Source organism: Schistocerca americana, chromosome 1 (genome assembly GCF_021461395.2).
Source record: "Schistocerca americana isolate TAMUIC-IGC-003095 chromosome 1, iqSchAmer2.1, whole genome shotgun sequence".
NCBI lineage: Eukaryota > Metazoa > Arthropoda > Insecta > Orthoptera > Acrididae > Schistocerca > Schistocerca americana.
In genome coordinates, this window is record NC_060119.1 from 777741552 (window position 1) to 777766250 (window position 24699).

Here is a 24699-nt window from a genome sequence, read left to right on the forward strand (position 1 = left end):
ACCATTAATAATGCTACAAAAAGCTGTACAGTAGAGTACTTACTGCGATGAAGCAAAGGAATTCATTTTCTCCTATTTGGAAGAGAAGTCTGAAGAGTGTCAGTTTCCATCTCAAGACTTGATTAATCAGACTGAAGGAGAATTCGTCTCAACATTAGAACCATAAAAACAATACTTAAAAAAATTGAGATGATATGTTGGCTAACTCACGTTGCCAAACATCATTTTTATGTTTCAAAATACTAGTTACAAGATTCTCAATAATAACTGGTTCAGAAAAAGGAAAAGTAAATTGGAAGAAGACCATATTCGAATCCTCAAGGCTGCAGCTGACAAATTTGTAGAAGATATTCGTTCTCACGTTCATGACAACAGCATGCACACATCTTCAACTGAATTCCTTGAATGTATGGAATCTGTGATACCACCTTCTTTACTTTATTTCATGCAAAAGTGTGGATCTGAAACACAAGAAAGGCGAGTTGGATTGTTGGAGGAAAAAGTGTGTGGCATTGTCGCATTCAGTGATATCCATAGTAAGATAATGATCATTTTTGCTATCACTTCTCACTGGAGTTGGTAGTTATTTATACAAAAGATTTGGATCACAAATTCCCGTAAAAATGTTTTCACCACTGGGATTTTCTTACAGTTATGATGAGGTTTCAAATTTTGAGGTACCTGTTGCGCTTCACCCTGATGCTTGCCTCAAGAAGAATGCATTCTGTCAATTCACATTTAATAATGCCGACTTCATGATCAACACCTTGAATGGGGAAGATACATTTCAGGCATAGAGTGAGATCGTGTACGTTACTCCAAGCATCTCTGTGGTTCGATGTATGTGTTCATTGTGGATTCGAATCATGTGGTAATCCACCAGAGGTTGAATTCAACATGGAAGAAGATAAAATGTAAGCACTATTTTTAAACTGTAGTTTGTTGAAATATGATAAAATATTGAAAATTTGTGTTCTTCTTTTTCAGAAATACTTATTCCCCAAAAATTACACGAATCTCATGAACTACATTTACATATTGTATACATAATGGCTTAAAGATGATATTATATTCAGGAATACTATTTTTGAATGAGGATGATATTTTCAGTTTAGAGTCAACTTTCACAAAAATTGTTGACGCAGCATTTCCCCACATGTATAGAGAGTAACTGCCAACTTCTTTGCAGCAGTGTAACACCGTTTCCCGTCAGATCACCGAAGTTAAGCGCTTAACGCTTGGCCAGCACTTAGATGGCCACCCTCCGGGCCCGCCGAGCGCTGTTAGCAAGCGGTGTGCACTCAGCCCTTGTAAGGGCAGTTGAGGAGCTACTTGATTCAGAAGTAGCGGCCGCGGTCACTCAAACTGACAACGGCCGAGAGAACGGTGTGCTGACGACAAACTTCTCCATATGCGCACCCAGTGCCGCCTATCGGTTGAGGATGACACGGCGGCTGGTCGGTACCGTTGGGCCTTCCGAAGTCTGTTTGGACGGAGTTTATAGGGAGTAACTACAAATATTTTGTATGAATCTTCAAGGAAATTAAATCATCTACTACACTGGTTCTTATGTGTAGCGCGCAAAACTGGACTAGAAAAAGTTACTAAAGCGAAGCCGATGACATACCAAACGTTTCGCGATTTCTTGACATTTTTGAAGATTTTCGTAGTCTCATTTCTCCATAGCTGTTCTGAATTTTCCAACTGGTTATATACGAAACTTGTAAGAAATTTAACGCTCTTTGAAACTGATAATGGCATATTTCTGCCTAAAACAGACTGGAAACGAGTTACTAAGGGGAAACTGGAAAAAGTGCCATTTCTTACCGATATTATCAAGATGGGTGATAACACACTAGGGGGAGAAGGTCTGATACTTACTTTTTCACGAGAGGGGTAATACATAAAAATGTTTTAAAATAAAAGTTACTCCACTTTTAGCAATACCAGCCTCTCTTTAGCTGACAGTGGCTTTTGAGGAACGCATGGCCTACTTCGCCTTTCCTGTCAGTGTTCAGCTCCAATTAACTCCCAAACGTGCATTATTACAGCAATTGTTAGTACATGGTGCTAGCCAGTGTCGGCCAGTGAATGAAATGACTCATCATCCGACTGTGTATCGTAAACGGTGATCTAATATGAATTTAAATTTAAGAGAATATTAAATGTATGATGGTAAAATATTGTCGCTTAACACCGTTACTGTTTACATTGTATGTCAATTATCTGACAGAAAACGTCGGACGCCGTTTAAGACTGTTCGCAGGTGATACGGTTGTGTATTCGAAAGTAGCAACGCCAGAAGACAGTATCGACTTGCAAAATTACCTACAGAGGCCTAATGTATGGTGCAGACTGGGGCAGTTGATAATGAACGTAAATAAATAAGATGATTGTGGATACAAAGAAAAAGAAAGACACTACTGCACAACTACGCCATTGATGAGAAACTGCTGGAAACAGTATCTATCGTAAAATATCTAGGACTACCCAGTGTACCCTTAAATCGAATGACCGCATAAAACAACTAGTAAGCAAAGAAGGTGCCTGACTGAGAGTCACAGGAAGTATCTTAAGGAAATGTAATTCGTCTACTAAAGAAGTGGCTCACAAGGCACTCCTTCTACAGATTCTTGAGTATTGTTCATCAGTTTGGGGTTCTTACAAGGCAGTACTGATAGAAGAGATAGAGAAGTGTGGCGCATTTCGTCGCAAGATCGTTTTGTCCTCTCGAGAGTGTTACAGACGTTCTTAAACTCCAGTGGCAGACATTACAAGAGAGGCGCTGTGCATCGCGGAGGGTGTTACCATTGAAATTTCGATAGAGCACTTTCCGGGAAGAATCGCACACTATATTACTTCCACCAACATACATATAGCGAAATGACCATGACGAGAACATTCCAGAAATTAAAGCTAAGACGGAGGCTTGGTGACAATCATTCTTCTCACGCCCCAATCGCGTGTGGAACAGGGAAGGGGTGATCTCTTAGTGCTACCAGAAGTACCTTCTCCCATGCATCTTAAAAAGGCTTGCGACGTTTGATGTAGATGTAGATGCAAATACAGTACGACACTATCGTCTCAGCAAAACAGACACAGTCTCACCGGTATCAATCGCTACTGTATCGAAAAACTATGGCTCGTTGCGGTACCTTGTCATGAAAATACAAAATACAACACTCAGATTAGAAAAGAAGTCACAGAATAAACGAACGCCATCCATACGCCGTTAGTAACAATAAATCCTTTATCTCTATGTAGCCGATGTAACTGACCAAACGTATTACTACAGCATTAATTTCGTTACCGCATAATAAAATTTTAGTGTCCACATCTACCATCAATGAAGGGACGATACCTCTCCACGACTGACTATAATGCACCTCATACACGTTAAAGCATATACTTTTGAAAATATACAACGACAGATACATTTTCTCTTCGTCTCAGCATATAATATGTTAATAATATATCACATTCGCATTTATTCTACTGTTCACCTACTTCTTCGAAATACTCCGTAATATTCTCTCAGTTGCCGTCCATTTGTTGTCATAGTCGTTTTAATTTGGAGAGTGACAAGATCTCCTACGTTATTGAGAGTAATGACATTCCACGATAATTAGTCACCTGTGTAATACTTCCTTCTCTGTGTTCTATCTTGTTCCTTTCCGTCCATCCACTTCTTACTGAGTACTTCCTTTGCTATTTCTGTTGTTTGCGTTTTATGTATTCTCTTTCTTCTTTTATAGATTTACTGTAATTTCTTTAAGCAATTACACGATCCTTCAATGAATGTTCATAGTTAACATTCCACCATCATGCGTGGTATTTACTTTGCTCCCTGTACCAACTACCTGTATTTTGTTACTTTGTTACTGATCGAGCTAGCTCTTTGAATCCTTTTTTCCTTTAGTTTCTTTGCTTTGAGTCCTGACATAGCTGTTGAGTTGCCCTTTTAGTTAGGAGGCGTAGGTTTGAACTTTCTAACTGGAACATAGTGTTTGTCTATCTCCATTTTGATTCTGACATTAATTATTTCTAGACTCCTTCGAGATATAGTAGCCTGCCTGAAATTATCCTGTTGGTGAACTAACTGATCGCCACGTTCTTTGCATTCTGGACAGGTGCCGCAAATGCGTGGACATTACCTGAAGATTGTTGTTCTCTGACAATTCAACAAACCGTTTCCAATTTTTGTTATTGTTTTCATGTGCCATGTAGTTGCCATCAGTATTTCTAAACCCTTGTTTGCCTTCCACTGTATGCATTAAAATCATCCAGTAAGAATTTAATGTTGTATATCAAGATATTTACGAGTCTGGTATCTATAGCATTTCAAGATTTGTCCATGTTTTCAGATATTTTCTAATTTTTATCGTTTGTTGGTGCTGCGGCGTTAATAATTAGTACTTATCTATAATTAGTTTGGAATACTGCCATCCTGTAGAGAATGTTTAGTAACATACATGTTTACGGACAACAGTGAAAACAAAGTAAATACTATATATCGGAATTAAATTTAGTGACAAAGATGGCCACAGAAAATGACCGTCAAGGACAACTGCTCGATATCCAAAATGTGTATTAAGGCGTTTGAAAGATCGGGTACAATTTGTGCCGATGTTCAGTCTTCAAATGACACACGTCTTTAAGGTGTAAATGGTGCTTCATCCAGGAAAAGTGTCATAAAATGTTGAAGAAAAGTTTTGCAGACGTCTAGACGTCACTCTTCAATCTCTAAAGAAATGCAGTAACTTGGTACGGAGTGGAGACCATAGTTTCCTAATGTCAAGTAATCTAGCAACAACATAGTTCTAAGTTCTAGGGGACTGATGACCTCAGAAGTTAAGTTCTATAGTGCTCGGAGCCATTTGAACCATTTTTGAACGGCAAAGGCTCCATTTCCTGGGAGACGCCTGAACTTACTTCTACTTTTGCGGGATGACTCTCCATTCAAAAAGACGTTCTGCATCCTCCATAGCAAGAAATCCTCAATCGTGACATAATTTTCTCTGATAATCCATAAGTTCTCACTTTTGTTAATAAGCGTTGGTGTGGTCAGTAATAAAATGTTTTAGAGAGTTAAGAAATACAGCATCGAGCTAACTGACTCGATCTGTGTGGTCTTTCAGTACTCCATGTGAAAAAGCACGTGTTGTGTTTAGTATGATCTATGTTTTCTGAATCCACGCTGGCTGGAATGGAGGAGGTCGTTTTGTTCGAGATATCTCACTGTATTTGAACTCACAATAAGTTTTAGGGTTCACCAACAGACCGGTCGTCAGTGAAATTGGACGGTAGTGTTGTGAGTTACTTTTCTGCCCTTCTTGTAGAGCTACATGATCTGTGCTTCTTTCGAACCACAGGGCACAGTCTTTCGCGTATTCTACATTGAAAACGAACAGTTGGAAACGGCGATCAGCAGTTCTGCTTTTGCTTTTCTACTCTCAGATACGATTCCCGTCCCATCGTTGAGTGCCTAGGCGCTAAGTTTTGTGCCACTAACAGTCTCCAGTCGTGCCATAATTTCTGTGAGTTACGTGTGAGTTTTTTTGATGAGATTCTGCTACGGTGCTTAAAGATTTGACTCACGCCCCTCTTAACAGACAAAGTGGTCTTATTCAGCATCCCTCTGTTTACATGGTGATATGTAAGCTTTTGGTTATTTATTCCCTATTTGCGTTTTGTTATTACAGTAACACAAGAAATAGTAGGTAGTTGTTTTGGTCCAAATGGCTCTGAGCACTATGGGACTTAACTTCTAAGGTCATCAGTCCTCTAGAACTTAGAACTACTTAAACCTAACTAACCTAAGGACATCACACACATCCATGCCCGAGGCAGGTTTCGAACCTGCGACCGTAGCGGTCGCGCGGTTCCAGACTGTAGCGCCTTTAACCGCTTGGCCACCCCGGCCGGCTAGTTGTTTTGCATTTGCAATTAGAAATGAGACGTTCTTTCAATATATAAATTCCTTTATACTACGCTGAAGGAATACATGTTTTGGGAAACACACATCACACTGTCCTACCGACCGCTGCAATAATCTATCCGTCTCATGTCCTAAAAATTCCAGATATGTCTTTCAAGGCGTAGCCTTTCCGCCTGCGGGAGATGCAACCGTGCAACCTCTGTAGTATGTACGGTTGCTTCTTAGTCGGCGCACAGAGGACGCCAGCACAGTGCCTTGCTATAGACCAGAATATTTGAAAGCACTGGAGTTACCTCAGTGTGAATGTCACTAGGTCGTAAGTCATTTCCTCATTCGTATCAGTGCACTTCTTTCTGGCAGAAGATGTCTAACGTACGTGCTATTCCCATGCTGTGACATTATTTCCGAGAGGTAGGTTTATAATGAACTACTTCCGTTTCCTGGCCTTCTGCTTATGCGTCTCCAAATCAGCGACAGAAAGGACTGTAATGGTTTGCAAGCGACAGGCAGCGCTCGTTCTTAGTTTAGGCAGTAATCATTTATTATACTACAGAAAATCCGAATGTCTTGATTATCACATTACTATAGAAATTAAACATGAAGCTGCTCTTTACTTAAGTATGAGATACCGGAAGTGCTGATAGGAATACAGTCAATCAATACCTCTGACCAATCTGTCAAATTATTACCATTTGAAGATGTTTGTACGATTAACAGCCGAAGCAACGGGAGAAGAAATAAAGAGTGTTTCAAAACGATCTTTACAACTTTCATCACAAATATTTCAGAAATGGGTGTAGTTAGAAAGCCGCGGTTTGCGGCATAATGTCACACACACCTCAAGTTTTAACACTGTTTAACACCGTTCAATGTGAATGCTATCAGCAGCACAAAGGATGTCTAATTGATATTCCAGTTCCTTCTATGTCGGATCTAGCATGTCATCATTAACGCGTGCAGATGCTGTTCCGAGGCGAGCTCGCGGTTTCTGGAGATCCCACATCGGGAGATGATAGACAGCGTCCTCCACAAAGCCCCAAAGAAGAATGCCTAGTGGGGGTATGTCTGGAGACCTTGTGGGACAGGAAATGAGTCCTTCTCTGCCAATCCAGCGAGCTGGAAATGTGTCGTCCAAAGCCTTCTTAGCGTTCGAGGCCCACTGAGGAGAAGTATCATCTTCCTGCAGCATTATGTCGGGTTTCAGTTCTTAAACCTGTGGAAAGCAAACTGTTTCAATATGTCCAAATAATAAGTCGGCGATTCTCAGAGCCCACATCCTAACAATTTGTCCATTTACCTTCCTGGGCACATAAAAGCAGGCTTCATTCGTGAACGTCACCTTTTTCAGTTAGTTTGTGTCATCGACGATGCGATTCAGTCTGTCAGCTGCAGACTGCGCTTTGACTTGTCATCACGTTGAAGTGCATGCAGCAGTTGCACCTCTTAGACCTGAAGCTTCATTCTTTTGTTGAGCACTCTGTGCACCGTGGTTGGTGATAACTGCAACTGTCGAGACGCTTGACGGATTAGTTTGGGGTCTGTATAAATGCTTGTTGCACCCGTTCCACATCTGCATCACTCGTACTCGAATGCCCAGAACGCGTTCCCTTCATGATACTTCCCGATTCCTTCAGCATTCGCGCACCATTGTCTGGTGATCCAACATGGTAGTGGCGTGGTTCTTTAACGTGTCCGGAAATTCATCAGGACCTGAATGTCAGCTGTTGCCTCTATCAACTATTCCAAACACTGTGCCATCTGCTGCGGGGTCGCCATTGTCGCCAATAACTAACCTGCAGCAACAAAACTGTTTGTGTGTGTATGAACATCACGCCGCAAACTTCCTCTTTCTATCTATCCCCATTTCTTGAACATACATGATTAAAACAGTAGACAATACGGTCGAGAACAGGATACGTCAGCCCTCCAAGCCAGCCACACATAGAGTCCTAGATGCAAGATTGTACGACGGTAGTATACTTGGCATTGTATTCTTAGTGCCACGTTCCGTAATGCTTTTATTCATCCCATGACTGTAAGATAACGGCTCGTTCTAAAATTTTGTGTTAATGCCATATGTGGGTATGAATAGACGAATGTTGGTTTTCCAAATTAATTTTTAAGTAAGTTCACAATTATGATCAATTGTAGAGACTGCTGCACGGCCTAGACCTTTGCCCCTTTTGTGCTTTTATATTAACTTCATTGCCTTAATTTAATCTGCATATGCTTCACTATTGTCATTTCTCACCCATTTTAGGCCAATCTCATGACGCCCAAGAAGGCCGAAACGCGTCGTCTCTTGTCAATAAAAAAGATTTTGTAACCGAGACTGTCTTATTTGAAGAAATTCATAACCAGTTGCTGTACAAGGCGTCCAGTTTGGAATGGAACCAATTTTAATAATTCGGAATTATATCGTAGTTGTAGGAGGCAGGTGATTATGTTGTATTGGTAACTAAATTATTGAAAATCAACTTAATCTTTTGGAACTTTAGATAAAGATTCGTTCGTTGTGATGAAAATTTATTGACAGTTTCATCAAATTTGTGCTTTCGAAAGCATTTTTAATTAGCCAAATTCTCTGAAATAATTTTTATCTCTGCAGGCGAACATCATCTGTGGCTGCCATCTTCTTGAGATCGGGAGTTCTGTCGGTGGTCCACGTTTTTTCAACACGATATTTCGACACCGTATATCGATGTCTTCATCAAGCGCCCCTGACCGCGTCAGCCAGGAAGCCAACCTCAGAGAACACTTGATGAAGACGTCGAGTTATGGCGTCGTAATACCGTGCTGGAAGACGCGGACCACCGACAGGATACCCAGTTTCAACTATATAACAATGAACTGCCAGGAAAGTCTAATAGATTGTATCATCTGTCACGATTAAGAAAAACTGTTAATGACCTTTCTTCGTATATAGTGCTTCCCTTTTCCTATTCAATTACAATCATCAGCTGCAGGCGGGTCATTGACCGAAGAGTAACTGTAGCTGGGTAGGCCATACTGAAATTACCTACAATGTCAGAAATCACCCTGTATTCTTCAAATTACTTGCCTGTAACGAACGTAATAACTGTATCCTTAGATTATAAATTCGATGCGTTTACAACGGCGTATGGCACACAAATTATAATGTAATTAATTCATTATCTCCAAACTGTTTATATAAAATGAAATTTGGAAGAACTATTCGGTTAATATTTTTAAGGATCAGATGTCAGCACCTGACGGAAAACGTAATATGCGTCATTTTGACAGGTCAACAAAATATCATATTTTCTTTTATCAGATGTTTTATTTTATTCAGTTTTAGTTATGAAGCGTAATACTTCAATTAGATATAGTACATTATTTGATCACTTATGGCCTGTGCTCCTCAGTTGTGAGTTGAGAGGCAACTGCATGTTTGTAAAAACTAAAATAAAATTATTATTCGCAGAATGTGAATACAATGACTTAGTTTCAAATAAAGTGTTAATAATTATGCCCATTATGGAAGAAATTCCGATCTGGGATGCACGTCATGGATTAATGACCAGAAGGTGATTGATTTTCAATTTAAGAAAAGTAATGAATTTTTCATGCATTTGTTTATACATCCAGAGGCGATTTTGGTGTTTTATTGATTCATTTCTCTGATGCTGTTTGGCTGTTCTTTATATGTATTCATATTTCCGTAGGTGGGAACTAACGAAGACGTGGCGGTGGAGACGTGGTCGACTCGTGAAGGTGTGGTGGTACCCATTCCAGTGGAGATCCGTCCGCGCATCATCACCTACAAGTAAGAACAACGTAAGAACTAACAATGCGTTTGTCAGTCTCTAAGCTATAGGGACGAGAGACAATTCTTACTGATAATTCACTGAAGAGCCCAAGAAACTGGTACACCTGCCTAATATCACCTAGGGCCCCGCGAGCACGCAGAAATGCCGGTAAACGACGTGGCATGGACTAGACTAATGTCGAAAGTAGTGCTGGAGAGAAATGACACCATGAATCCTGCAGGGCTGTTCACAGATCAGAGTACGAGGGGGTGCACATCTCTTTTGAACTGCACGTTGGAAGGCGTCCCAGACATGTTCAATAATGTTCATGTGTGGGGAGTTTGGTGTCCAGCAGAAGTGTTTAAACTCAGAAAGTTGTACCTGGCGACACCTGTAGCAATTATGGATATGTGGGGTGTCGCATTGTCCTGCTGTAATTGCCCAAGCCCGTCGGAATGCACAATGGACATGAACGGACACAGGTGATCAGACAGGATGCTTACGCACGTGTCACCTGTCAGAGACGTATCTATGCGTATCACGGGCCCATATCACTACAAATGCTCACGCCCCACACCATTACAGTGCCTCCACCAGCTTGGACAGTCCCCTGCCGACATGCAGGCTCCACGGATTCATGAGGTTGTCTCCATACCCGTACACCTCCACCCGCACGATGCAATTTGAAACGCGACTCGTCCGACCAGGCAACATGTTTCCAGTCATCAACAGTCCAATGTCGGTGTTGACGCGCCCAGCAGAGGCATAAATATTTGTGCCGTGCAGTTATCAACGGTACACGAGAGGACCTTCGGCTCCGAAAGCCCATATCGACATTTCGTTGAATTATTTGCACGACCCAGCACTGAAATTTGCAGCAGTTTGCGGAAGGGTTGCACTTCTGTCACTTTGAACGATTCTCTTGAGTCGTCGTTAGTCCTCTTCTTGCGGGATCTTTTTCCGGCCGCAGCGATGTCGGACACTTGATGTTTTTCCGTATTCCTGATATTCAAGTTACACTCTTGAAATGATCGTACGGGAAAATCCCCTCTCCATCGCCACCCCAGAGATATTGTATCCCATAACTCGTGCGCCGACAATAACACCAGGTTCAAAATCACTTAAACCTTGATAACCTGCCATTGCAGCAGCAGTAAGCGATCTAACAATTGCACCAGACACTTGTATTACACTACTGGCCATTAAAATTGCTACACCACGAAGATGACGTGCTACGGACGCAAAATTTAACCGATAGGAAGAAGATGCTGTGATATGCAAATGATTAGCTTTTCAGAGCATTCACACAAGGTTGGCGCCAGTGGCGACACCTGCGACGTGCTGACATGAGGAAAGTTTCCAACCGATTTCTCATACACAAACAGCATTTGACCGGCGTTGCCTGGTGAAACGTTGTTGTGATGCCTCGTGTAAGGAGGAGAAATGCGTACCATCACGTTTCCGACTTTGATAAAGGTCGGATTGTAGCCTACCGCGATTGCGGTTTATCTTATCGCGACATTGTTGCACGCGTTGGTCGAGATCCAATGACTGTTAGCAGAATATGGAATCGGTGGGTTCAGGAGGGTAATACGGAACGCTGTGCTGGATCCAAACGGCCTCGTATGACTAGCAGTTGAGATGATAGGCATCTTATGCGCAAGGCTGTAACGGGTCGTGCAGCCAACAGATGGGGACGTTGGCAAGACAACAACCATCTGCACGAACTGTTCGACGACTTTTGCAGCAGCATGGACTATCAGCTCGGAGACCATGGCTGCAGTTACCCTTGACGCTGAATCACAGACAGGAGCGCCTGCGATGGTGTACTCGAAGACGAACCTGGGTGTACGAATGACAAAACGTAATTTTTTCGGATGAATCCAGGTTCTGTTTACAGCATCATGATGGTCGCATCCGTGTTTGGTGACATCACGGTGAACGCACATAGGAAGCGTGTATTCGTCATCGCCATACTGCTGTATCACCCGGTGTGATGGTATGGGGTGTCATTGGTTACACGTGATGGTCACCTCTTGTACACATTGACGGCACTTTGAACAGTGGACGTTACATATCAGATGTGTTACGACCCGTGGCTCTACCCTTCATTCGATCCCTGCGAAACCCTACATTTGAGCAGGATAATGCACGACCGCTTGTTGCAGGTCCTGTACGGGCCTTTCTGGATACAGAAAGTGTTCGACTGCTGCCCTGGCCAGCACATTCTCCAGATCTCTCACCAATTGAAAACGTCTGGTCAATGGTGGCCGAGCAACTGGCTCATCACAATACGCCAGTCACTGCTCTTGATGATCTGTCGTATCGTGTTGAAGCTGCATGGGCAGCTGTACCTGTACACGCCATCCAATCTCTGTTTGACTGAATGCCCAGGCATATCAGGGCCGTTATTACGGCCAGGGGTGGTGGTTCTGGGTACTGATTTCTCAGGATCTATGCACCCAAATTACTTGAAAATGTAATCACATGTCAGTTATAGTATAATATACACTCCTGGAAATTGAAATAAGAACACCGTGAATTCATTGTCCCAGGAAGGGGAAACTTTATTGACACATTCTTGGGGTCAGATACATCACATGATCACACTGACAGAACCACAGGCACATAGACACAGGCAACAGAGCATGCACAATGTCGGCACTAGTACAGTGTATATCCACCTTTCGCAGCAATGCAGGCTGCTATTCTCCCATGGAGACGATCGTAGAGATGCTGGATGTAGTTCTGTGGAACGGCTTGCCGTGCCATTTCCACCTGGCGCCTCAGTTGGACCAGCGTTCGTGCTGGACGTGCAGACCGCGTGAGACGACGCTCCATCCAGTCCCAAACATGCTCAATGGGGGACAGATCCGGAGATCTTGCTGGCCAGGGTAGTTGACTTACACCTTCTAGAGCACGTTGGGTGGCACGGGATACATGCGGACGTGCATTGTCCTGTTGGAACAGCAAGTTCCCTTGCCGGTCTAGGAATGGTAGAACGATGGGTTCGATGACGGTTTGGATGTACGGTGCACTATTCAGTGTCCCCTCGACGATCACCAGTGGTGTACAGCCAGTGTAGGAGATCGCTCCCCACACCATGATGCCGGGTGTTGGCCCTGTGTGCCTCGGTCGTATGCAGTCCTGATTGTGGCGCTCACCTGCACGGTGCCAAACACGCATACGACCATCATTGGCACCAAGGCAGAAGCGACTCTCATCGTTGAAGACGACACGTCTCCATTCGTCCCTCCATTCACGCCTGTCGCGACACCACTGGAGGCGGGCTGCATGATGTTGGGGCGTGAGCGGAAGACGGCCTAACGGTGTGCGGGACCGTAGCCCAGCTTCATGGAGACGGTTGCGAATGGTCCTCGCCGATACCCCAGGAGCAACAGTGTCCCTAATTTGCTGGGAAGTGGCGGTGCGGTCCCCTACGGCACTGCGTAGGATCCTACGGTCTTGGCGTGCATCCGTGCGTCGCTGCGGTCCGGTCCCAGGTCGACGGGCACGTGCACCTTCCGCCGACCACTGGCGACAACATCGATGTACTGTGGAGACCTCACGCCCCACGTGTTGAGCAATTCGGCGGTACGTCCACCCGGCCTCCCGCATGCCCACTATACGCCCTCGCTCAAAGTCCGTCAACTGCACATACGGTTCACGTCCACGCTGTCGCGGCATGCTACCAGTGTTAAAGACTGCGATGGAGCTCCGTATGCCACGGCAAACTGGCTGACACTGACGGCGGCGGTGCACAAATGCTGCGCAGCTAGCTCCATTCGACGGCCAACACCGCGGTTCCTGGTGTGTCCGCTGTGCCGTGCGTGTGATCATTGCTTGTACAGCCCTCTCGCAGTGTCCGGAGCAAGTATAGTGGGTCTGACACACCGGTGTCAATGTGTTCTTTTTTCCATTTCCAGGAGTGTATTTGTCCAATGAATACCCGTTTACCATCTGCATTTCTTCTTGGTGTAGCAATGTTAATGGCCGGTAGTGTATATAGGCACTGCCGATCACGGTGTGGTATTCTGTCTGTTTACGTATCTCTGTATTTGAATACTCATGCCTATACCAGTTTCCTTGGCGCTTCGGTTTGACTGAGGAGTCTGGGTGCAAGTGCTACTCTGGGATGAAGAGTAGGAAGTGGCGGCTGTGGCCTTGCAGGCTGGAGGCGGTGTTCTGGGGCGTGCGGCGGCTGCGGCGCGTGCAGCTGCTGCCCGTGTCCCGGCCGCGCGTCGCGCTGCAGGTCGCGGGCCGCCGCCTCTGCTCTGCCGTCATCCCGGACACCGCCGCTAACCCCAACTTCCCCAACCCGCACATGGTCTTCACTCTGGTGCGTTCCTCAGTAGCCTACAGTCATCAGTTCCATTTGGCATGAGACCAACTTCTGTATTTCTCTGCAGGCATCACTCTTTATGCCAGGTTTTCGCAGAAGCAGAAAGTACGTAATGCACCGTCGTAGTGTGTCGCTCCCTCCGACAGAACGTAATGCATGGTCCGCCAGTCCACTACGTCAGGCGTGACAGGCCAACTCTTTCTGGATGTGTCTTATGCGTTCTGCGTTACATTACAAAGAAGCACCTGCTGCATTTCAGGTGAAGTTCGAGTGAAAAGAGCCTACAAAGTTTGCTAAAAAGCTACAAGTGCCGTTCAGTTCCAAACAAAACGAACTGTTAACTGACACAGTGTCTAGAACATATTGCTGCCTGCTACTCTGCGCTTCGCATAGGCTACATCTGGAGCAAATAATTCTATTCGTCATCGCCTTTTACATGTTTAGCTGTCAGTAAACCCAGGTGTTTCCTACTCTTTTCTCGCACTAAATCCATTAATACTGTACTGTATATCAGCACTTCGGTTATAGTAACATTCTTCCCAGAAAACACACATGGACTGAATGGTTAATGTACTCGCGCTTTCATTTTCTGGAAAATCATAAATACGCAACCTATTTAGGTTTTGCGTTCTTGCCGCCGCAAAACGCCCTGACCTGTTCACGCAGCACAGAATTCCTGTTCCTAGGAAAACACGGCATTAGCCACGGTTTTCAGCATTATGTTTATCTAAAATACCATTATGCCTTTAGAAGGAGGTTGAAATATGAAAAGTATTAACGCTACAGCTTTCAAAAATGGTTCAAATGGCTCTGAGCACTATGGGACTTAACTTCTGAGGTCATCAATCCCCTAGAACTTAGAACTACTTAAACCTAACTAACCTAAGGACATCACACACATCCATGCCCGAGGCAGGATTCGAACCTGCGACCATACCGGTCACGCGGTTTCAGACTGTAGCGCCTAGAACCGCACGGCCACTCCGGCCGGCCTCTTTCCCTTATATTATCACTACTTAAGACTTATGCAGGGAAATCCATTTACACATCTAATGTCTCAAAAATGCTACACTCTAATGGACTTCGCATATAACTGATTATACGAAAGCCTTTTTGCGTTATACACGATAACCGTGGAATGGTATCTTGTCGATTTTTCGGTATGGCTTCAGTGTTCCATTTCCTGCGTGCGATCTGTTACTCTCTGATATTTTAGATCCGTAGCTTCATTTAATAAGATTCGTTTCGGTAGCCTTCTGTGTTTGCTGGGTGGACGTGGCAATCAGTTCCAGCCAACGGTGCTCCGGCAATTTTCTAGTATTTCCTCTCTTTTTGAGTGGGTGGGTGCTCAAATAGAGCGTTAATTGTACTCCAAGCTGCTTGAATGACGTGTATAAGTGAATTTTAAACTTTATGTGTTCACACGTTTTTTTAAAGAACACAATCTCGTTTACTAAGCGGGTTGACTGATCGTCTTATACATATGTAGCTTGTGCAAAAACAAGCCAAGAAGTGATGTTTATTTCAGCCAATTCGACAGTCATTTTTCTCTGCGTCCATCGTAACCACGATGATTCCCCTTTTTCTCATTATCTTCAAAACACATTCAGAGCATGGCGCCAAAGAACAAGAGGCACCACACAGCAGATGCAGACCCTCACACGCCGTCTCGTCTTGTAGAAGTGATGGGTTCAAGACGTTGACCACCTGCACATATCGTAATAAACTTTCCCACAGTGAGATGTTCCCCCACTTGCTTACTACCGAACGTCACGAGCATCTCTCGTCATCATAGAAGTTTGTAAGTGGGACATGCCGTCCTAAAAATGTCATGTCACTGTTCAACCAGCAACACAGCTAGCTCTTTATTCCCATGAAGTAATGAGTGCTGTCGACGAGGGATCTCAGATCGATTCCACATTCCTAGATTTCCAGAAGGCTTTTGATACCGTCCCTCACAAGCGACTATTAAGCAAATTGCGTGCATATGGAGTATCGTCTCAGTTGTGTGACTGGATTCGTGATTTCCTCTCAGAGAGGTCACAGTTCGGTAAATCATCGAGTAAAACAGAAGTTATATCTGGCGTTCCGAGAGGTAGTGTCATAGTCCCTCTGCTGTTCCTGATTTACGTAAATGATCTAGGTGATAATCTGAGCAGCTCCCTTGGATTGTTTGCAGATGACACTGTAATTTACTGTCTAGGGAATTATCAGACGACCATTTCCAATTACAAAATGGTCTAGAGAGAATTTCTGTATGGCGCGAAAAGTGGCAGTTGGCACTAAACAAAGAAAAGTGCAAGGTCATCCACATGGGTACTAAAAGAAATCCGATAAATTTTGGGTACACGATAAATCACACAAATCTAAGTGCTGTCAATTTGACTAAATACCTAGGTATTACAATTACGAGTAACTTAAATTGGAAAGTCCACACAGATAATATAGTGGGGAAGGCGAAACAAAGACTGCGCTTTGTTGGCAGAACACTTAGAAAATGCGACAAACCCACTAAAGAGACAGCCTACATTACACTTGTCCGTCCTCTGCTAAAATAATGCTGCGCCGTGTGGGATCCTTAACATGTAGGATTGACAGAGGACCTCGAAAAAGTGCAAAGGAGGGCAGCTCGTTTCGTGTTATCGCGCAATAGGGGTGAGAGTGTCACTGATATGATACGCGAGTTGGGATGGCAGTCACTGAAACAAAGGCGGTTTTCTTTACGGCGAGATCTATTTACGAAATTTCAGTCACCAACTTCCTGTTCCGAATGCGAAAATAGTTTGTTGACACCCACCTACGTAGGGAGAAATGATCATCATAATAAAATAAGAGAAATCAGAGCTCGAACGGAAAGATTTAGGTGTTTCTTTTTTCCACGCGCCATTCGAGAGGGGAATGGTAGAGAAGTAGTAAAAATGGTTCGATGAACCCTCTGCCAGGCACTTAAGTGTGAATTGCAGAGTAACCATGTATATGTAGATGTAGACGTAGAACAGCACCGGGAAAATTTCGGAGATCGTTCACGGATATTTTCTGACTATTTTGATATAAGGAACATGTGCTCTCTGGTTGGCTGAGCACAATGGGACTTAACATCTGAGGTCATCAGTCCCCTAGAACTTAGAACTAATTAAACCTAACTAACCTAAGGACATCACACACATCCATGCCCGAGGCAGGATTCGAACCTGCGACCGTAGCTGTCGCTCGGCTCCAGACTGTAGTGTACGGCAACTTCGGCCGGCTGCTCTCCGGTGTCTCCTTATCGAGTAATTAGATTTTGTTTGATTTCTTACACCAATTTATCTTTGTGCCTGTATTGCACTGAAAATGTCGGCCCAACACTGCAAATGTTGACTTATGCGTTGTGTTCCTTGCTTGGAAACAAACTTTTTCCATCCAGTCACATCAGTTTCTTTTGTCAGCAGGAATAGCCACTTTCCTCTTTGACGTCAAGCTTGCATTCGGTACTGCTCGGTTCTACCACGGGTTTCTTTTCATACGCAGTAGGCTGGATTTTTTACCGATGAAAATATGGAACGGGTGCGCGTCAGGTGAAAGCAGTGGAAGAGAGTGACATCATGCTATGCTGAGCTGTTGCCGCATGGACGTTAACTACATCTCTGTATTTTGGGATGTAACGATTGTTACATTACACTCTGTTCTGAATTGTGCGTGTACATGAATGCATGTTACAGATAGTTTCACAGAAGCATGGGAAAAATGAGGTAACAAACCGAATAAATCATCATTGCATTATTTCACTGTACCGTGGCAGTGCAGCTACAGGTTCCTTGTACCAGAATACTCACAACATATCCCGGAACAGACGCCGAAAAGATGTCGAGGGGGTTCACTGGGGATAGCAATATCATCAGCGGGTATTATCGCTGATATAATTTCACCTTGAATTTCAGTCCCACTCTTGAACCTTCCTTTTTTCCGTCATTGCTTTTTCGATGTATATATAATTTATAAATATTTCGTACGCATTGGCTGAAGGATGATAACTTTAAGTCTCCTGCTGCGTTTTTCTGTTTGTCTACGAATGCTTATCTCAGGATTTACTATAGTGATTTCGATACGGTTTTCACTCATACATAGACTGTCAGATGAAGAAGGTGTGTGAGTGTAATTTATTAACGCTACGCCAGGCAAATCGTCCAGTCGTATGTACTTAACTCTACCCGTGTAAACCCGGAGCACTTCGCTAGTATCATGACTGATAGAAAAAAAACCGCAGCATCAAGAAATGGTTGTGCGATGTAAACTAAAGCTAATAGGAATATTTCTACATCTGAAAGATGTCTATTGGAATTTCGCGCCAGTCTCATATGAGTGGCGCTAGTAGCCTTAGTTACCTTTGGGATTCGACTGATGAGTTGATGTTATTCAAGAATGCTTTCACGGCGACAAAAATACCATTATCAGCACCTCATTCAGTTTGAACGAGGTCTTGTAATAGGTCTACGAGGAGCTGGATGTACCTTCTGCGATTCTGCAGGAAGACTTGGCAGAAAGGTAGCCACTGTATATGATTGCTAGCACTGGCGGTTACGAAAATGTACGGTCGCAATGAGGCCGGTCTCTGGACAACTAAGTGGCACTACTGAGAGAGAAGACCGCGGAGTTCGGCATATGCCGCCGGCGCATCGTACTGCATCTGCAGTAGCAACCTGAACAGCAGTTGGCACCTCAGTGACACAACGAAGTGTTACTAGTCGCTTGCTTGAAGGACAGCTTCGAGCCGCACGCCCTATAGAGTGCATTCCACTGACTCCAGACCACCGACTTTGCGACTTCAGTGGTGTAAAGCGATAGCTCACAGGATGGCAGGATGGAGGCCTGTTGTATTTTCTGATGAAAGCTGGTTTTCATTCGGTGCCAGTGATGACCATGTGTTGCATAGGATGATGATGATGTTTGGTTTGTGGGGCGCTGAACTGCGCGGTTATCAGCGTCCCTACAAATTCCCAACCCAATATCGCCACTTTCATGAATGATGATGAAATGATGACGGCAACACAAACACCCAGTCATCTCGAGAAAGGTGAAAATCCCTGACCCCGCCGGGAATCGAACCCGGGATGTTGCTTAGGAGTAGGCCAGTTGAGGGCCTGCAACGAACCTGTTGGCTTGCTAGACACCTTGGACCTACTCCTGGAGGTGTGCTCTGGGATGCGATTCCGTATGACACCAGCAGCGCTCCCGTGGTTATTGCACGCACACTGACTGCAAGACTGTACGTCAGTCTGGTTGTTCGACCTTTTGCGCCATCATTCATGAATAGCATTACAGAGGGCGTTTTCGAACACGATAACGCTGGCCCATTTGCCGCTGTTGCAGGCCAACATGTTCTACAGAGTGTCGGCATGTTGCCTTGGCCTGCTCGATCACCAGATCTGTCCCCAATGGAGCACATGCTGGACATCATCGAACGATAGCTCCAATGTCATTCATAAACGTCATTAACCGTTCCCGTATTGACAGACCAAGTGCAATAGGGATAGGACTCCATCCCAAAAACCGACATGCGTCACCTGTACAACACAATAAATGCACATTTGCATGCTTGCATTCAACATTCTGGCGTCTACACTGGTTATTAATGTACCAGCATTTCCATTTGCAATGGACTATCTCACACTTACATTATTCTATGATCTTGCAATGTTAATCACTTAAATATGTTACCTAGAAAAATGTATTTCCGAAATTTCATTACTCTACATTGATTATTTTTTGGTGGTGCGATTTTTGCCGTCAGTGTGTAAACTGAAGCACAAAACTAATATCAACTAACTAATATTAACTAAACTAAATGCACATAATTTTTCTAATGGCGTCACGACAAAATATAAAAAATTATTTTGCATGTAGTAGTGGGCAGCAGGATGAGTATTCTGTCTTATAATCAGCACTCATCACTTACTTAACTTATTGTTCTACAAAGATAATAATGTAATTTCTTTAAGTGGGTGGTGTATTTCTTTGATGGATACAGTTTAACGCTGCGCAAGCTGGGTTGAGATGATATGTTATCTCTTCGCTAAAAGCTCATTTAGTTTATCTTAAAAATGTTTCAGACAAACTTTGACAATCATGCACCACTGTACATTTTTTCAAGAGCTCTCGATGCCATTCTCATTTCGGATAAAGGTGTGCATCGTTCCATTTTAAAACACTAACTGTATCTCTTTCTCAGTATGTGTTGATAACATATATAACTGTTTCTGTCACTATAATGAGATACGCAGAGACCTTTAGAACAGCTCCATCAATACGACGGAAACTTTCTTCTGTTAAATGGAGTCTCTATTCGTATGTATAGTTTAGTCTATACTTGGTATCCTCATTTAGTCTATACTTGGTATCCTCATTACAGCTGTATGTCTAAGGACCACTAATGGAGTCCGCTGACAGAAAAAAAGGACGTAACGTAACTAGATGTAGGTCTGTCAGTCTTCCCTTCGGTTATTTGGACTTTGTTAGGATGTTGTTACACAGTTGTCACATGTTTGCCTGTTGATGTTGCAGTAATCACAGAGGTTAATGTATTATCTAGTATCGTAGGGTAGGCTGCAGAAACGCTACGCACGCAGCAGAAGTGTGTTGACGCCGCACTTGGTTGTCGTCAGGAGCTGCCGGAGCAGGAGGAGTACCTGCCTCCGCTGCAGGTGGAGGTGCACGACTGCCGCAGCTTCGGCCGCGAGGTGCTGGCCGGCGTGCACGCACTGCACAGCCTCGCCGACTTCGTCGTGCCGCCTCCGCCTTATCTCACTGATAAACAGGTAATCAATAGTGTACGACTGTGTTCAGTACACGAAGAGCTGCATGCCGCGAAACTAACGCTGTATGTGTCACACTTGAATGACCAGTTGTATATGGATATTATTCAGTATTCCTGGCAAGGAATTACTTTTCGCGGTTCATCCCGATATGACTGCCAGTGTGACTCTGGCTTCCACCGGAACAATAGATCGATATTGCTATCGATGGTGAGAGGGCTTCAGACGGCGCTCGGAGATTCAAGAATGTTAAATTGTAGATACTGTTTCTGTCTTCCATGCGTGCGGTTCGTCGATTCACAGGGGAAATCTCAGACATTAAAAACAATGTCTTTACAGGCGAAGCACAAGCTTCGATTCGAAAAGGGTGCGTAAGGAAATAGACCATGCCCTTTAAACAAACTATCCCGAAGTTATCCTTGAACGACTTACGGAAATCATAGAAATCCTAAATCTAGACTAGCTAGGGGAGGTCTGAACGACCGTCCTCCCCAATAAAGACTCCAGTGTCTTAACATTGCCCTACGTCCCTCGCTGGCCTACAGTAAATTCTAACGGGACCCGAGCCTCCAACTCTTGCTTCAGAACAGTCATAGTTGCTAGCAATGTCTGATATTCTCCTGGACTAGGCAGCACATTTCATAGCTTTCAGTGGCATCCCGACGCAGAGCTACTACCATACTAGGCCAGGGATACGGTTGTCGTGGCTGCACTGCGATAATTAGTATGTTAAACAGTGATTTTAAAGATGTGTCCACCCTCGCAAGACACCGAGACTCATTTCTGATATAGAGTAAGGGACCCTAATACCGTCCCTGTTCCAAATTTTGTACTACTAATTTCCGGTTTCCGGAGTTGATAACAAATGTTTAGTTGCCGGCTCATTCGTGATTTGAGCTCATTATTTTGTTGAGAGAGCCATTGCCTACAGCACGTTTAGCTTCCATGTACGAGGGAATTCACCTTTTTACGCTGAAGTAAGCTAGCGCAGCAGTCAGAGTAACAGCTTGCTAGTTCTAATGTGAGCACTGATTTGTGTTCAAATATTGGCCTTTACGTCAGTCGTCTGTTTTATTGTCTGGTGTGTGTTCATTATAGTCAAGTGTTTGGCAGTGTTGCTGTAGCGGGCGTCATAAGTCTGGAGATATTCGTAATTTCGTCCCTCTTGCAGTTCCGATTTTCGTCTCGGGGACGAAACTTGGAACTCTTATTATAAACTGATTTCATTTACTGTTTATAGAAACTATTTTATTTTCTTCATATGGGAAGACGCAACAGAACAGAAATGGATTCATTGCACGAAATGCTTCGTTTATTATCACGAACATGTTCTTCATCTACACCGGCAAACGAATTCATATCTGGCAGACGTTTATAAGGGGGAAAGACTTGGAAACATTATACATTCATGGCCTTCATGTGATTTATAATAGCGAAAGTGTTTGGCAGTATCAGAATGGAAAAATACAATAAAAAAATTACTTTTGAGAATTTTTATAAGGCACGAAATAACGAAAACTTGTTTTTGTATTTACGTTTCTACCATGTTAACGTTTATGTCAAATACTGGTTTCAGTATGTTATAACAATGTAATTGTATCTTGTCTAAAGTTAAGAACAAACTGAGGAATGAATTTACCAATTTTTGGCCTTTTCCATAACATTTCAAGACTGATACCATTCCTAAACCACAAAGTGACGAAATTTGAACCCCCTACCCTAATTACGTGTGCTTCAAAGGCCTGGTGCAAGTATTCCAGCTGGATGCCACTTCGGCGCCTTGAGTATTTCTAACCTACCCCATTTATTCCACCAGGGAAAGGGAACCTACAGTTTAACGTGGAATCCGATCCACGTGTCGTCTGTGGTATATGCCCATATCATTGAGAAGTGAATGAAGGCTAAAAACCAGGCTGAAAAATCAGTGTTCCGAATGAAATTCGATCCCACAACCTTTCGGTTTTCATTCACGCACATTCATGCACTTTACCGCTAGACAAATGGGCCCGAGATTTGTTGTGAGGAGGCCATATTATTTATAAATTACGTTGATGGTAAGACAACAAGTGAGACTCTAAGAAAGCTGTATGCCAGGATCAGGACTAACCGTCTGTATTGGAATACAATCATTCGTTGAAATACTGTCACAAAAATGGCACTGAAGCACATTATGTACAATTAACAATTCAAAAAATGATGCCTATGTTCGTACACGAATAATACGCGGTCGTGTCACATTAATGTGACAACCTGTCAAAAGCCTGAATAACTACCTTTTGCAGCATGGACGTGCAGGAAGGGAGTCAGTGAGGTTCAGGAATGTACAGACAGGGATGTGGAGCCATGCCGACTCCAGTGCTATGGTCAGCTGTTCTCGATTGAGGATGCATGGCAGAAACAGTCCGATCGAGGTGGTCCCACAAACAGTCAATTGTGTTTAAATCCGGGAGTTTGGTGGGAACCGGAGTATGGTAAACTCATCATGGTGCTCTTCGAACCACGCACGTACATCGCGAAATATGTGACACTTTGCATTGTCCTCCTGGTAAATGCCATCATGCTGAGGAAAAACAAACTACATGTAGGGGTGGACATGATCCTCAAGGATGGGTGCATACTTGTGTTGATACATTGTGCCTACCAGAAGGACGAAAACATTCCACAGAACACAACGCTCCCTCATCCGTTCTGGACCCTTCCGACGATCCAACGGCCATCTGTCTGATGGAGTATAAAACGTGATTCATCTGAAAAGGCCACCTAAGCATGGGCGCATGAACCAGGCACTTGCTGTGGATCCCATAAGCAGTAATGTGCGTTGAACAGTCGTTGAGGAGACACTGTTGGTAGCCCCTTAGTTCAACCGCGTGGTCAGTTGCTCAACAGTTGACTGTCTATTCGCCGGTACAATTCTACGGCCCGTGGTGCACCACAGTTGCCCCGGCGCCGGTTTTGTATAGCGCCACTTTACCATGCACCATATGGCGTCAGGCGAACGGTTTACAAACTTAGCTGTATAGGAAATGCTGTCACCATAGGCCAGGAAGCCCATGATTATTGTCTTTCGCACTTTAGATAAATCACTGTGCTTCCGCATTACGACGCTTGCAAAGTCTTCCGCATACTCCGACATGCTTTATATTCCCTCCTCTGCTTATGTTCAAAATGTTCAAATGTGTGTGAAGTCTTATGGGACTTAACTGCTAAGGTCATCAGTCCCTAAGCTTACACACTACTTAACCTAAATTATCCTAAGGACAAACACACACACACCCATGCCCGAGGGAGGACTCGAACCTCCGCCGGGACCAGCCGCTCTGCTAATGTTGCCACCTGTCTTCTGTGAGTGGTTATTGCGCGTTGACGTCAAACAAAGGCGATGGTCACATTAATGTGGGCCGTGTAGGAAAGCAGATTTAGTTCCGTATAGCCATGTTCGTCTAGCACAACCAAGAACAAAATGTTGCTGTGTTCTAACTTCAAAGAGGAGATAATATTGTTAACTATCTATTCACATTGTCAAAACGAAATTCGAATAATTAAGCATCATAATAGAAAAAAAATGCAGACGACAAATACATTTAAGAAACGATGCAGGCAGTAGGTACTATGTGAAGTTGGATGTAGCTACGTAGCATGAGTCGTTGTAGACTAGTCTATTGTCAACACACATGTGATCTCCTGAAATCAAGGGCACTTCTCAATTATCAGTAACAGAGTATAGAAAAACATCTCCTCTTTACTCAATACGTTTGAGAGCGTGGTTTCTTCTTTTCATAAAAATTTACCACATCCAAGTATGCGATAAAATGTGCCGGACAAACGTTTCTGAATCTGATCGTGCATGTACAATCCCAC

At 43.7% G+C, this 24699-nt stretch overlaps 1 protein-coding gene across 1 annotated transcript in view; it reads left to right on the plus strand.

Annotated features, from left to right (window-relative positions):
• The window catches only part of LOC124594154 (otoferlin-like), a 171566-nt gene that overhangs the window by 29211 nt on the left and 117656 nt on the right, over nucleotides 1-24699 (plus strand). Inside the window, exons 5-7 of the mRNA XM_047132512.1 lie at nucleotides 9625-9725; nucleotides 13879-14047; nucleotides 20692-20844. Of these exons, the coding sequence (XP_046988468.1) occupies nucleotides 9625-9725; nucleotides 13879-14047; nucleotides 20692-20844 (423 nt within the window). The remainder of the gene's footprint in view (nucleotides 1-9624; nucleotides 9726-13878; nucleotides 14048-20691; nucleotides 20845-24699) is intronic.